The 14151-nt window shown below is 51.5% G+C and overlaps 2 protein-coding genes across 6 annotated transcripts in view; both read left to right on the forward strand.

Moving 5' to 3' along the window:
• The window catches only part of SCAMP5 (secretory carrier membrane protein 5), a 21700-nt gene extending 11469 nt beyond the window's left edge, over positions 1-10231 (forward strand). For all 3 annotated transcript variants that reach the window (XM_019667942.1, XM_019667943.1, XM_019667944.1), the window contains 6 exons: positions 1449-1503; positions 2267-2395; positions 5352-5508; positions 6561-6662; positions 7124-7241; positions 7507-10231. In XM_019667942.1, the coding sequence (XP_019523487.1) occupies positions 1449-1503; positions 2267-2395; positions 5352-5508; positions 6561-6662; positions 7124-7241; positions 7507-7701 (756 nt within the window). In that variant the 3' untranslated portion in view covers positions 7702-10231. The remainder of the gene's footprint in view (positions 1-1448; positions 1504-2266; positions 2396-5351; positions 5509-6560; positions 6663-7123; positions 7242-7506) is intronic.
• A 91-nt stretch (positions 10232-10322) lies between these two features.
• The window catches only part of PPCDC (phosphopantothenoylcysteine decarboxylase), a 24411-nt gene continuing 20582 nt past the window's right edge, over positions 10323-14151 (forward strand). For all 3 annotated transcript variants that reach the window (XM_019667947.1, XM_019667948.1, XM_019667949.1), the window contains exon 1: positions 10323-11212. The gene's annotated coding sequence lies outside the window, so the exon portion shown is untranslated. The remainder of the gene's footprint in view (positions 11213-14151) is intronic.

Genomic DNA, 14151 nt, shown 5'->3' on the forward strand with positions numbered 1-14151 from the left:
TGACTTTTTTCTTTACCCGAAGATAAAGGAAATATTGAAAGGAAGACATTTTGATGACATTCAGGTCATCAAGGGTAATGCGACACCAGCTCTGATGGCCATTCCAGAAAAAGCGTTCCAAAATTGCTTTGAAGGGTGGACGAGGCACTAGCATCGGTGCATAGCTTCCCAAGGGGAGTACTTCGAAGGTGACAATAGTGATATGAGGTATGTAGCACTTTTTCTAGGATGAGTTCGCGAACTTAATTGTCAGGCCTCATATGCTTTTTTTCCTGTAGTAAATATGACAACATTCCAGGATCACCACATTAGTACCAATGGTAACAGTGAACCTGCTAATATAGAAGATATTTTTTAGTTGTTTTTGTCCCTGAAATGTATCCCTCGAAGAGAACACAGAGGACAGTGACAAGTTACTTGGACAGTTCTTGTTTCTGTGTGATTGTGTTATCAATTTGCTCTGCAGTTAGCTTCGTTTGTTTTTGTTTATTTTAATTTTAGGGTTTACTTTTCTTTCTGAATAAGTTTTTGATTATGTAAGACATTATTTGTACAAAAGTGTGGAAAAGTCTTTACCCAGATTAGTCTCACTACTCACCCTAGCCCTTCCATCATGTGACCATTTCATTCATTTCTAGTTTACTCTTTCTGTGTTTCTTTTGCAAAATAAGCAAATTTATATGCATGTTCTTATTTCTCCTTCTTTCTTACATAAAAAGTAGCATACTGTTTATACTTGTCTGAACTTTGTTTTTTTCACTTGACAGTGTGCCCTGGAAATCACTCCATAGCAGTTCATAGACATCATCCTTATTCTTTCTCACATCTATGGAGGGCTTCAGTGAATGATGCACCATAGTCCATTCAAACAGTTGCATTTAGGTTGCGTCCAGCATTTTACTCTTGCTTACACTAAAGTTCAGTGACTTCCCAAACCAGGTTAGATCACCTTGATCTATGCTGTGTGTTTTCATAGCAGCCATCCTTCCCTTTTACGTTATATACTGCAGAGGCTGTTGGCTCTTTCATGCAGAGGGCAGGGACCACACCCATCTTACTCATGCCATCTCCCCAGTGCCTGACAGATTATAAATTCCCAGTTAGTGAAGAAAAGACTGAAGATAAAGGCAGGACAGAGCGGGGAGCTCAACCTGTGACTGAGGCCCGGGTCAAGGCCTCGGATTCCCTCTCAGAGGTCTCAGGTCCTGCAGGCCTTCTCTGTCACTTGCCCTTTCCTGCATGGGGTCCCTTCCCAGGTTCCTTCCCTACCCTGGAGGGGATTTTCTATGACTAGACGGGTGGCTCTGTGAGATGAGAGCTGCCTCTGTGGGGCTCATCCCATGGTGTGAGAATGAGCAGGGTCTGCCCCAGGGAACTCCCAGCCCAGCTGGGGCCTGGCTCGGCCCGGCCATGATCCTCACCCTTCTCTGGCTTCTCTTTCCTTCCAGTTCAGCACAAAGAGGTGTGGGCAGGCTGCTGGGCTGACTGGTGCCATCATGGCAGGTAAGGAGCGGGCAGGCCATGTGGGTAGGACATACAGTGGGTGGCCGTTTCCTAGTCCCCTTACTCCCTTTAGTATTTGGAGTTCAGGTTCTTTCTGCCCTCTTGTCCCCAGGTTTTCCCTGGTCCCCCACTGAGGCCTGTCTATCTGAGACCCTCAACGTGACACGGTCTAACCCTCTGTCAGACTTCTGAGCCTGGGGACCAGGGTTCAAGCACCCTGATATGTTGGTCTTACTGGCAGTCTGACTGATGAGCGGCATGGGTGGCTTAGTCCCCATCCCCTTTGTCACCATTGCTCTGTAATGCTCTGAGACCTTCTCCTCTGGTTTCTGAGTTGTCTGGTTCCCAAAGGCTCAGGTACAGAGCTGGAGGGGCTTTTAGGGACTCTTTAGTTCAACCTTTGTCCCACTGCATAAACTGCGGTCCGGAGAGGGGTGGTGACTTGCCCAAGAGCAGAATATTGGGATGGAGGCTGGAACCCCCATTTCCATACTCACTGTCCTGCTTCCTCTGCCTGGAACTGGCTCCCTACTGAGGAGGGTGCTGCACCCCGATGGACAGCATTTATTGTTTTTCTTCTGAGAGACAGTGACACTGTGGTTACATTGGGAACCTCACGCAGACCCAGGAAAGCAGGAATGGCTGGGTGGAGATAGCAGGGGCCCACGAGGCCGCCCAGGCCAGGGAAGGAATGATACTGAATCCAGTATCATTGGGGAGGGGAACATTCAAAATGATGCCGTGCAATGTGCCTTACCCACAGAGAAAGTGAATAACTTCCCACCATTGCCCAAATTCATCCCGCTGAAGCCATGTTTCTACCAAGACTTTGAGGCAGACATCCCTCCCCAGCACCTCAGCATGACCAAGCGCCTCTACTACCTCTGGATGTGTGAGTGCTTTGGGATGGGGTGGGCGAGCTGGGGGTGTGGAGGATGGAGGAAGGCTGGTGGGTGTGGGGCATTAGGGCGGGTGCCTGCAGTCCAGCCTCCTTCAGCCCCACCTGCAGTATCTGCATGGGCCACCCGACTCCCAGCAGTCTCCTCCCATGGCTGACTCCTCAGCTGGGCCACAGTTTCCCTCAACCCCCCCATCTAGGCCTCTCCTGCTCTCACCCCCTTCTCCCATTCACAGGGAATCTGGGAGGGGTCTCTGTCTGCAGTGTAATTCCACTTTTCTTGCCCTCCCTCACCTTCCCATTGGAGTCGTTTTCCAGGTGGCTGCCAGGACCTCAGAATTCTGGACTCGGAGAGGGATCCCTCCCTCAAAGCCTCATTTTCCTTGCTTTCTCTGGAAAATGGCTCAAAGGAAAGACCATTCAACTGGGAGCTGGGTGACAGGGGATCAAGCTGCGCTGGTCGCTCTACTTCCCAAGCAGCAGGCTCCTCATTTGTAGATCAAGGGTGTTGGCTCAGTGATCACTGTGTTTCCAAGGAGCTCTGTGCGGTGTGGCCTGTACTACTAAGACTCTAGCGTTTGAACGTTCTAAGTTTTTGGGGTCAGGAGTTTAAACGCCCTAGTTTCTGATGGTCTGTGGCAAGTTGGTGGGACAGGTATCATGTTAGGGGGATGGCACTTGGCTGTGCCCAGGCTGTTCAAAGGTACCTCTTAGGCATGTGCAGGGAGGGTAGGCTGGCAGTCCTCTGCTGGGTACCAGCCCAAAGAACCCCAGATACCCACAGGGTGACCATAGCCGTGATGCCACGTGTGACATTGCCTTGAGCCGGGCCTGCACTTGGCTGCTTTCCTGGGAGATGATTGTGGTGCTAGGAAGGTGGTAAAGAATGCTCTCTGTAGCAGATTCTATGGAATCCTGAGAGTATGGGGACAGACAGACTCAGTTTCCAGTCCTGGCTTGGCCTTTGGGCAACCAGGGGGCATCTTTCCCCACGTAACATGAGAGAAGGAAGGGATGGGGCAGGTGTTGGGAGGTCTGTAGAGGTTGGGAATAGAATGAGTAGGTGGTCTCTGATGGCTTCCACTTTTTTTCCATCAAATGTGTAGAAGTGGGGATGGGAGCTTTGAGGAGATTGGGATTCAAATGAAAGCACCTTTGTGGACAGAGGGTGGGAACACTACCCAAAGAAACATGACCCCTGATATTTCTGGGCCATGGTAGGGCCCACTTGAGATTGGCTGTCATGAGTTTATAGTCCTACCAGGCTTCTCTGGGGGCTGGGGAGCTCCTTTTTTCCTAGCAATGTTCAGCTCAGGTCCAGGTGGGAGTTTAGTTCATCCAGGGTGAATGTGACCAGAAGACAGGTCAGGGGAGGGAATAAGAAAATGAGTGCAATGAAGTAAGGAATCTTAGCTAGGCAAACAGAGAAGGAGAGATGGAAAAAAGTTGATGGCTAGAGAGAGAGTGGCCAAGTCAGTGGATGTTCATTCCAAAGAGGCTGTAGAATAATTGCAGCAAAGGCACTAGCTCAGCTGGGCTGGAGGGAGATGGGAATAGTATAGAAACAGGTGCAAATAAAATCAGTAAGAACACCAAGGTTCCAGGAAATTCAGAGGCAGTAAACAGGGATGGAGGAAATGCAGCTGAAACACACAGGAAGAAATGCTCACCCTCTTTATGAGGCGCCTGGGGTGGGTGTACGTGCACAGGTGGCAGTGCTGTCAGGCCAGACCTGGGGAGCACTCCACCTGACCCTGGGCTCTGGGAACTCTGCCCCTGAGAAGCTCTCACTCAGGAGCTGGATTTAAGAGCTATAAATATCTTCCTAAGTCCTCTCTAGGCACCTGCCAGATACTGTGTTCCCAAAGAAATGTATGTAACCCTTAAGATGCTTAAAGGTTCTATTCAGAAGCCAGGACCATAGATGCCTGGCTATTTGAGGCTAAGATTGACCCCACCTACCTCTGTTTACTCAGCAGGTCTCTGTGGAGCCTTAAAGGGACTCAGCCTAATGTTTGAGGAAGGGAGCACCCTGATGTCAGAAGACCTGGGTGTGTGTTAGTGCTAGCATCAGATGAGGAGTCTTTGAGGTCCCTGCTGGCTGTACTCAGTAATACTGTGATTCCAAGGTTCAGTTAGATTATGTGGACACAGAGGAGAGGGAGCCTGGGTTTTGCTCTTGGGGAGCTTCTAGTCTGGTTGATGGGCTGGGATTTGGACTTGGGGAACCATGAGAGCAGCCGAGGTCTGTAGGAGGTCAGAGGGATGGGAGGTGAGTAAGGCTGCAGCAGTGACGGAAGCCTTCTTGGAGGAGGTGGAACGCTAGCTGTCTAAGACATGGATTAGATAAAGACAGAGATCCCAACCACCATTGCCTGCCCCACTTAAGTGCAGGCAGATGGTACGATGGCTTGAATAAATGTTCCCACAAGACCTTTTCCATTCCCATATTCGTGCTCTTACCTTGCACGAGAAGATGAAGGAGGGTTTCCCGTGCCTTGGCCTTGGTGATTGCTGTGGGTCTGGGAGGGCCAGGGGCTGAAGGGAGATGAGCATTTCTACTCCCCTGAGGCTGTGGGGTCTTCAGCCAGGCCTGCTGGGCTGAGGCTCCGGCTTTCTGTCCCGGAGGCTGTTGGTTCTCCAGATTTCTCAGGTCCCCAGGAGAGGGTGTGGGGAGGCGGTTGGTCTGAGCTCCCAGCTTTCTTTCTTACACTCTGTACTCCTTCTGTGTGTGTGTGTGTGTCTTCACTGATGTGGGTGTGAATGGGTATAAATGTGGCTTGCGTGTGTGTTTGTGTACACATCTCTCTGTGCTTGCACTGTTTGCATGTGTGTGATTGTGGGTCTGTGCTGAATTATGGGTGTGCGTGTCTATGTCTCTGCATGGGCCTGGTGTCTGTGTGCGTGCTGCCATCTGTCTCTTTGTGTGCATGTGCTCCTGGGTCTGCAGTGAACAGCGTCACGCTGGCCGTGAACCTGGTGGGCTGTCTCGCGTGGCTGATCGGAGGCGGGGGAGCCACCAACTTTGGCCTCGCCTTTCTCTGGCTCATCCTCTTCACACCCTGCTCCTACGTCTGCTGGTTTCGGCCCATTTACAAAGCCTTCAAGTAAGTAGTGGTTGGTGCTGACCCTGGCTCCTAGCCTGCCTCTTTGCTCATTTCCCCTGTCTCTTCTCTACATACTTTTTCACCTTTTTTTACCCCCTGACGTCTCCCAAACTCACTTGCCCTTGTTCACCCTCAGCTCAGACTGCCAGGCAGGATTTGGGCTTCTTGGGAGCTCTAGGCTGGGGTGGGGGCAACACAGAGAACAGGTCTGTTTTTGTTTCACCTTCCCCAGGCAGCTGCACATTACATTTTGCCAGTGGGGCTACTTGTCTTGGTGGAGCTGCCCATCCTTGTACCCATGGGGTTAGCTGATTTGGTGCCAAGTAGACCATCTATCCATATACCAATGGAACCAGCCACCCATATATCACTGACACTATTTATGTGCTAATGAGGTCAGCCAACTCTGTGTCAAAGGGACACCTATCCACGTGTCAGGGGCTGTCTTGGTGCCAGTGGGTGTCTACTTTGTATTAAATGGGATTTTCAATCTTTGTGCCAATTGGACTATTCATCCATATACCAACAAGGCTATCTGTCTCGGGGCCAGTGGCGTATCCATAGTGCCTCAAATGTCTTTGCCAATTGGACCATCCAATTATGTGCCAATTAGGCTACTTTCTTGGTGCCAATAGGGTGTCCATTCTAGTGCCAATAGGACTTTCTATCTCTAAGCTTATGGGACCATCCATCAAGTACCAGTGGACCTAGCTGTTTTGGTTTCAGTGGAATTTTTCATCCCCTTGACAGTGGAGCTGTTTATTCCTGCCACAATGGGCCCATCTATTTCGGTGCCAACCATCCATGTACCAGTGGGTGATCCATTCATGAAGAGATATCTCCCTATGTAATGTTGCACACATAGGCCTAACACATGGAATCCTACAAAGATCCGTGGGTCAGTGCTGTCCCATTTTGGACTCTCAGTTAAGGCCTTTGAATGTCTTCTGTCCATTGTGTACTCACTTCAACTTGGAAGGGCTTGGGAGCCCCGAAGGCAGGGAGTTCCTGGCCCTCTACTCCAGTGATGGGAGCCATCTCCTCTGTTGCAGGACTGACAGCTCCTTCAGCTTCATGGCATTCTTCTTCACCTTCATGGCCCAGCTGGTCATCAGCATTATTCAGGCTGTGGGCATCCCAGGCTGGGGCATCTGGTAAGAGACTGAGGTATCTGGGACTAACCCAGGGCTGGCATGGGTGGCATCTTGGGTGTGTCCTTGCTTACCTCTGTGTGCTAAGCTGCCTAGCCTGTGGGGATACAATGAATTATTGGACATGTGAGAGGATTCAGACCTGTGTAGTAGACACAGCCACAGCATCAGAGGGGAAGGAGAACCTTGTAGTGGTTTTTGAGGACTGAGGGGTGTCAGACATCGTGAGACAACCCAAGGGAAAGAAACCTTATGTCTGAGGAGCTCATCTCCTGAGCCATGGGGAGGGTTCTTCCTGAACCACTGACACAGGCTCTTTGGGATTAGTAAGATTGTCCCTTTGCATCCAGTGATACGGTCCCTGCCTCTGACAATGAGGTCATCCCTTGCTCTAGTGTCTAGCGGGTGGCTCCTAGGTACCCCTCTCCATGCCGGGCAGCCTCACAGTTGGCCTCTTCCTACAGCGGCTGGATTGCCACCATCTCCTTCTTCGGAACGAACATTGGCTCAGCAGTGGTAATGCTCATTCCCACCATCATGTTCACGGTCATGGCTGTCTTTTCCTTCATCGCCCTCAGCATGGTATGTGGTCACCTCAAGGGTGAGAAGGTGGCTTTGGAAAGAGACTATGGTCTGTAGCAACCCCTCTTTCAAATGATAGGAGGACCCAGAAGTCTTCCCAGGGACTCACTATGGAATGGCTTCGTGGACTTTGTTCCTGATGCACAGAGCATGGGTGGGAGGGAGGACTGGCATTTACAGCGAGTTGTCTCTGGCTCCCATGTCTTTTCTGGATGGCCTACCTTTTCCCTTTGATTAACCCTTCCTTGTGTTCCTCCTCCTACAGGTTCATAAATTCTACCGGGGCAGTGGGGGGAGTTTCAGCAAAGCTCAGGAGGAGTGGACCACAGGGGCATGGAAGAACCCGCAGGTGCAGCAAGCAGCCCAGAATGCAGCCATGGGGGCGGCCCAGGGGGCCGTGAATCAGCCGCAGACTCAGTATTCCGCCACCCCCAGCTACACATACTCCAATGAGATGTGAGCCAGCCAAGCCTCCTGGGAGGCAGGGCTGGGGGCTGGTGGGACGGGGGCTCAAGCCACATCATCTGTTGTGGTGACCAAGCAGGGTTTCCCCTTCCCTTTTCTCTTGCCCCACTTTGTATAAAGAATCAGATATATATATATACATACATATATATATATATATGTATGTATATATATATGTCTATGTCTATGTCTATGTATATATGTATGTATGTATATGTCTATACCCCCACCCTCTTGGATTCTTCTCTGAGCATTTTGAAAGCTGTGGGCCACACGTGGAGCTGTCCCATGTGGCAGTAGCTATGTCCATGTCCCCTTGTGAAATAGCGTGAAGTGGAGGTCTCTGTTGTTGTGGTGCTAGATGTATGTTTAGAACTAAACCAGCCCCCCTCCTTCCCCCAGGCCACCCCCTCTGACTTTGCCCAAGGACCGACCCTTCTTGGGGTAGGGGGAGGCACAGCAGAGAGAGCCTGGCCCCATCCCCAGGATTATGAGCTGAAGCTGTTTCCACTTTTGGTCTTACTGGGAAGCACTTGTGGTAGTGGGTGGGAGGGTGAGGACAGGCAAGGACCCTCTCTTCCTCCTCCTGATCGGGATATCCTCCCCCTCAACCTCTTCTTCCTCTCCTCTCTTCTTGCTGTCACATTCCTTGTGGTTTCTTCTTTTGCCCAGGGTCTCTCTCTTCCCCATATGGCTATTCTGTCTTCCCCAAGGCTATTTGTATGTGCTCCTGAGACTGAGCCCATTCCTAGATCAAGGGAGCAGACAGAGGAGCTGAGCTTTAGCCCTGTGTGGGAGGGCACACAGATGCAGAACCCCCCATGGCACCTGACTCTTAGGGAATGGCAATGCAGGGTTATCTCCCTGACTCTCAGAGCTTGGCCAGTAGGGGCAGGCTCCTCTTTTCCCTGCTTCCCCTCCTTCTCTTCCTAGAGCCCCCTCAAGCCCCTCTGCCTGTGTCCCTCCCCAAACCCCCAGCTGCTGTGGCCTGATGCTCCTGTCCTACCTCCATCATGTACCAGGTGGCATCTTCTATCCACAAGGGCGGATTCCACTGCCTTCCCTGAAGAGCTGGGTGGTGTTCAGGCAATTTCCATGCAGAGGTGCAGCTAGAGCAGAGAATATGTAAATAATTATTGGTTCCTGTGTGAGGTCTGTCTGGTTCAAGCCTACTGGGAGGTATTAAGTGTCTCTGAGTGACCGACCATTGGATTCCCGGCAGCAGTAGTTGTTCTGTGTGGGTCCGGTAGAAGGGACAGGCTCGGAGGGCTGGGCCTGGAGGGAAGATCAGAGGAGTGGGCAGGCAGGGCCCAAGGAGGGGGGAGCATGTCTCCCCCATGCCAGCTAGCTCTTGATCACAGGGCAGTTCTGGGCACTTGAACTCAGGGTCCAGGAAGAGGCATAGGCCCAATCCCATCTGCAGGCACAATGGCTGCAGTGGGATTTCAGGTTAGGCGCAGTGGGAACAGAGGCTCTGTGGCTTTTTTTTTTTTTTAATCAAATCAAGATAACGTGTTCCCTTCTGCCTGCTGGCCTTAGTTCTTGGCACTTCCTCAACCTGACAGAACCCCTTTCCCTTCCAGGACAGTGATTTCAGGCCGGTAGGGCTGTTCTGTTCCAAGCCTTGTGAGAATGTCACTGGTAAAGTCCCTGGCTGTCTGAGGCCCGGAGAGGAGTGAATTCTCCCTCCAGGAGCAGCTGCCCACTTCCTACTATCCCTTCTCCTACCTGGGTACTTGGCCTGAAAAACCAAACCCTGCTTGGCCGTTGTGGGCTGTCTCCAGCTTAGAACCCAGCACCTGGTCCAGCTCCAAATACTTCATTTTCCTAAAAGGGGAGCCAGGGCCTCTGGAAAGTTCTCTTCCTAATGGTCCCATTTGCTTGGGCGAGTGTGATTGGCTCTCTCCTCTACCACTTTCTCTCTGGAAAGCATTTGTCACAGTTCCTAGTACCTGAAAAGAGACCCTTGGTCTGGACTCTTGCTCCCTTGTCCTCTCTCCCACCCCAGACCTCTGGCTCCTTTTCTCTTAGTCTCTGATAGCTCCAGGCCTGTGGTCCAGCTGCCAGCCAAGGATCCATGAGCTGTTGGTTGCCACCTCCACCGATTTCCTGCCCTCCCTACCTTTCCTCTTTCCTGGCTCAGACCTGTATGGCCATGCCCTGACTCTGCCCTTTGGGAGGCCTGCTGCTTGTGTGTGGCCCAGCTTGTCCAGGCCCTGGGATGCTACGTCTCCAGGCAACCATGCACTTTCCTGGGGAGGGATCAAAGGGGTGGGGGCTGGGCACAGATTAATCTCTGCTGGATGGTTGTGGATGTGGGGTGGAGGAAAACCCAGGTCAGCTCTGGGAATCCTCAGGTCTGCAACCAGCCAGTGACCTGCTTTTATATTCTGCTGGTGCCCACTGTTCTCCTTGTTTCTAGGAGACACAGACCATTCTCCATCTGGCAGTTGACCTGCCTGAGCCAGTGTGTCTGTCTATGGTAACTGAGTGAACTATAATAAAGGGGAACATTTGGCCATGTGTATTCTGCTGTGTCATGTGTCTTCATATGGGCTTGTGTGGAGCCTCACTGTGGGCTGTGGGGCTTGGAGGTAGGGTGGGTCTATAGCCTGTCATTCCCAGGGGCCAGAAGTCACCTCTGTGTGGTTCTTTCTCTGAGGCAGGCAGCCTTGAGTAGGCCTTCTTCCGGTGAGGAGGAGAGGTTCTGAGTACTCCGAGGAGGAAGCAGAAAGCTATATTAGTGGGTGAGGGGTGGTTTGGTCCAGATAGTCCCTGCAGGCAAAGGCAGGGGCAGAGAGAGGGCCCCACTCAGCTCTTGTAATGGAGATTGGCAGCTGACTGAGCAGCCTGAATGAACACAAGGGAATCCAGAGCCCGCGGTGCTGGAGAATGAAGAAGGCAGTGAAGTGTACCCAACCTGCTTCCCCTGATGCGTTCCCGTTGCCAGTGCCCTGCCCTCCACTTGGACTGCTGTTCTGGCAGCCTATCTAAGCTTCTGCTCATCCTTAGAGATTCACCCTGAGTGACTCCTTCTCTGAGAGGCCTTCCCTGCTTCTAGGTGTTTAGGCCCCTCTACTTCCTCATGGAGGACCTTATTCTGTAATTTTCTGTGTCCCTGTTTGTCTCTAGAGAAGAAACACATCTGATTCATCTCTGAAACTGCACTTAAAACATAGAAGAGGCTCGCTAAATATTCAGTATTAAGTACCCCAACAATGAGCAGGGTGTATGTGTGGGATGGAAGTGTGAGGTGAGGAAGCCGGACAATTAGGCGAAGCCCAGGTGAACGCTCCCTAAAAACCAAGAACAGCGTTCGCTACAGGATTCCCTCCAACGGACTACAAATACCAGAAAGCAGAGAAATGGACTACAACTCCCAGAAGGCTGAGCGACACGTAGGCTGTCAGCTGCTCCCGTGAAATTGCGTGCCAATCAGAATCAGCGTGAAAGGCAGCGGAGAGATTGCGATATTTGGGGGCTGCCCTGAGACACGCCTGGCTCGGGTGAGGAGTCAAAGGGGGCTTGGAGACAGTCCTAGCGGCGGGGCGGGAGGGAGGCCGGAGAAGCTTTGTTTGCGACTGTAGATCTGCCGCTGTGCGTGTATGTCCTCACTTTGTGTGTGTGTGTGTGTGTGTGTGTGTGTGTGTGTGTGTGTGTGTAGGGGCTGTGGAGCTTGTGGGGCTGTCACTTTCCTGTCTGTGACCGTGGGGCCGGAGCGTTAGGGACCCCTTCCGGGCTCGAGCCTGAAGTGGATTTGTATCTTGCACCCCCATCCCCGCTCTGTGCTGCTCGGTGATTGCCCACTGCTGTTTACTCTAGTTTAAAAGGTGGCCCTGTCAGTTCCCCACACTTAACACTTGCCTTAAAAATAAAAAAAAATCATGAGCCTGCTTCCAAAAAGGAATAAGGACTGCCCAAAGTACAAACTATCTTTTAAAAGTTGGTGAAACAGAAAAAAAAGAGAGCCCTGCGATCTTGCAATTATCCACTTAGATCAGCCTAAAAGTGCTTAGTGGCATTTAAAAATTAGAGTGAGGCCAAATTTTGTCAGAGAAAAACTTCATGCTGTTTTTTTGAAGTATTGGAGTCCGGTGCCACATAAGGAGCAGGAGAGATTCCCAAGCTGGGGAAGTGGTGGTGTCTTAGGAGCAGGGGTTTTCCACATCTTTCCTGGTGGCTGAGAGATGACAGTGCACAGTCACTCCCTTGCTTGTAGCCCGCGTGTGTGATGATTTGTCTGTCTGTCTGTATCTCTCCCCAACGTGTGACCCTGAGGAGGGGTGATTACAGGTGCAGCAGAGCCAAGCCCGCCTGCCTCTGGTTGTAGAGGAGAGCTTCTCGGAATGCCAGGCCTTGAGCTCTCCCTGAAGTGTTCCTCGCCTTTCCTTGGGGGAAGGGCTTTAAAGTACCCCTGTGGTCAGGGGACTCCTGTTAATGACTTTGGGTTTGGGGGCAGGGTGACACTCTGGGATGTGCAAGGGGTTCATTATTCCTGGGGCAGAGAGTTGAGTGTTGAATGGTGAGAGATGAGGCCAGAGTACAAGCCTGGGGCCAGTGGTGCGGGGCTTGGACATTAGGCTAAAGGATTTGAGCTCTTAATGTATCCTGGATCCCTGCCCACCCACTGCACCCCACCCCACCCCTGAATTTGGTTCTGCTTTTGTCCTGCGCCCCAGCCCCTCGTCATTCCTGTGTTGGGCTGGCTCACACTCTGTCCGGCCCTTTCTTAGCTCTGGTTCTGCCCTTATTGTGATTGGCCCGTATCCCTGAAACCTTTACTTAACTCTGCCATAATTAAACTCATCAGAGGAGATTTATACACCATGAGGCTTGACACAAGCCGAGGCTCTTCGCTCTGTCTGGCCCTGCCTTTCTAGAGGACGGAGAAGCTGCCATTTTTCTGGCGGTGGCTTACTTGAATAGCTGGCGCTCTGGAAGCCTGAAGCTCAGTAATCACAGCCTTGAGCCCTGTAACCTCTCTCTCTGCCTGCCAACTCTTCCTGCTACTCAGGAGTTCCTTATGAATCCAGCAGAGGCCAGGGAAATGAGGTGCTGTCTACAGCTACCTTGGCTGTGCAGATAGATGGTTCCAACAGGAACTGGATAGAATAGTTACTAGTTTGGGATTTGATCTTTTTTGAGCTGTCACCTTCCATGGGATTGTCGATTGAATCAATTTGACCTTGTTTTGAAATGTTGGTTAAATTACCCACTTTCTAGTCCTCAAACATAAACCCCCTTTCTATAAAGGTAGGTGGGCTTTGGTCCTTAGCAAAGATTGCTTAGTAGGCTAAGTAGTTGATCTTGGGCTGTGCCACCTACTTTGGGGCTTGAAGTCACCAACATGGATTCCTGCCCCAAGTTGAACTGATTGCTTTCAGTTACCTGTTCCTTAGGATTGATATCAGCTTAACCTGGAGGAGTTTCAAGGGCTGGAAGTGAAATTCAGCTTCTGGTTTTGCAGGAATCTCTTTGTCCTAGCACCAGTTGGCTGGGGTGGGACAAGGTCAAGGTTTGAACCTGGCAGGTGGGTTTCCCTGGAGAGTCAGGAAGGTGCCTCCGTCACCTACTGTGGGTGCTAATCAGCCTGCTGATTAGTTCTTGGAAGGAGCTGGACAATAGGCATTCTAGAGAGCGCCCCGGGCCCTGGAATAGACTTCTGCTCTGGGCAAGTAGGGCCCTGGTACAGAGCAGAGATTGAGGTCACTGGCAAATGGAACTTTGGGGAAGTCTTGCTGAAGGGAACTGGCCTGTGCTTAACCCCTTCTGAGAAGGGTCTGGGCCTCTGGGAGACTCTTCCAGGTAAGAGTGGGATAATGGACCCAAACACGATCCTCAACTCATGTGGTATGTACCTGAGTCTTGAAGGAAAATACTGGGCAAAGAGTCCCTTGGAAGCCAAGGGACCTGTGGACTGAAGAGGAGGTCCCCCTGTGGGTGCGCAGCCGTGGAGGTAGCCACAGGGTGACTCACGGCACTTCCTCCTATGGGTCTGCCTTTGATCCCCTCTCCTGCTGATTCTGTGCATCTTCTGGGACCCTGTAGTATGGAGAGCACTTACTGCTGTCTTTGCTGCATTGACACAGAAGGTTTCTGCTGGTAGGAGCTTTAAAGATTACCTGGTTCTACCTCTGTATTTTTCAAATGAAGAGATAGGCCCAGGGATTGAAGTACCCTGGGCCAAGGTCACAAACCAGGTCAGGAGCAAAACCATGAACAGGGCCCAGGGCTCCTGATTCACAGGCCAGCTTCTGTCTTCTGCCCCACCCTGCCGCAGAGGGTACAGTTTATTATTCACTCAGCAGATGTTCAGGGCCCAGCAGGTGCCTGGTGGTTGGTGATTAGACCTGTTCACACATTCAGGGAGCTTGCTGCTGGTGGTGGTGGTGGTGGTGGTGGTGGGAGCAGGGGGGGGGGGGGGGAGTGGAGAGGGATTGGAAAG

The sequence above is a fragment of the Hipposideros armiger genome, unplaced genomic scaffold (genome assembly GCF_001890085.2).
Source record: "Hipposideros armiger isolate ML-2016 unplaced genomic scaffold, ASM189008v1 scaffold_511, whole genome shotgun sequence".
Taxonomy (NCBI): Eukaryota; Metazoa; Chordata; class Mammalia; order Chiroptera; family Hipposideridae; genus Hipposideros; species Hipposideros armiger.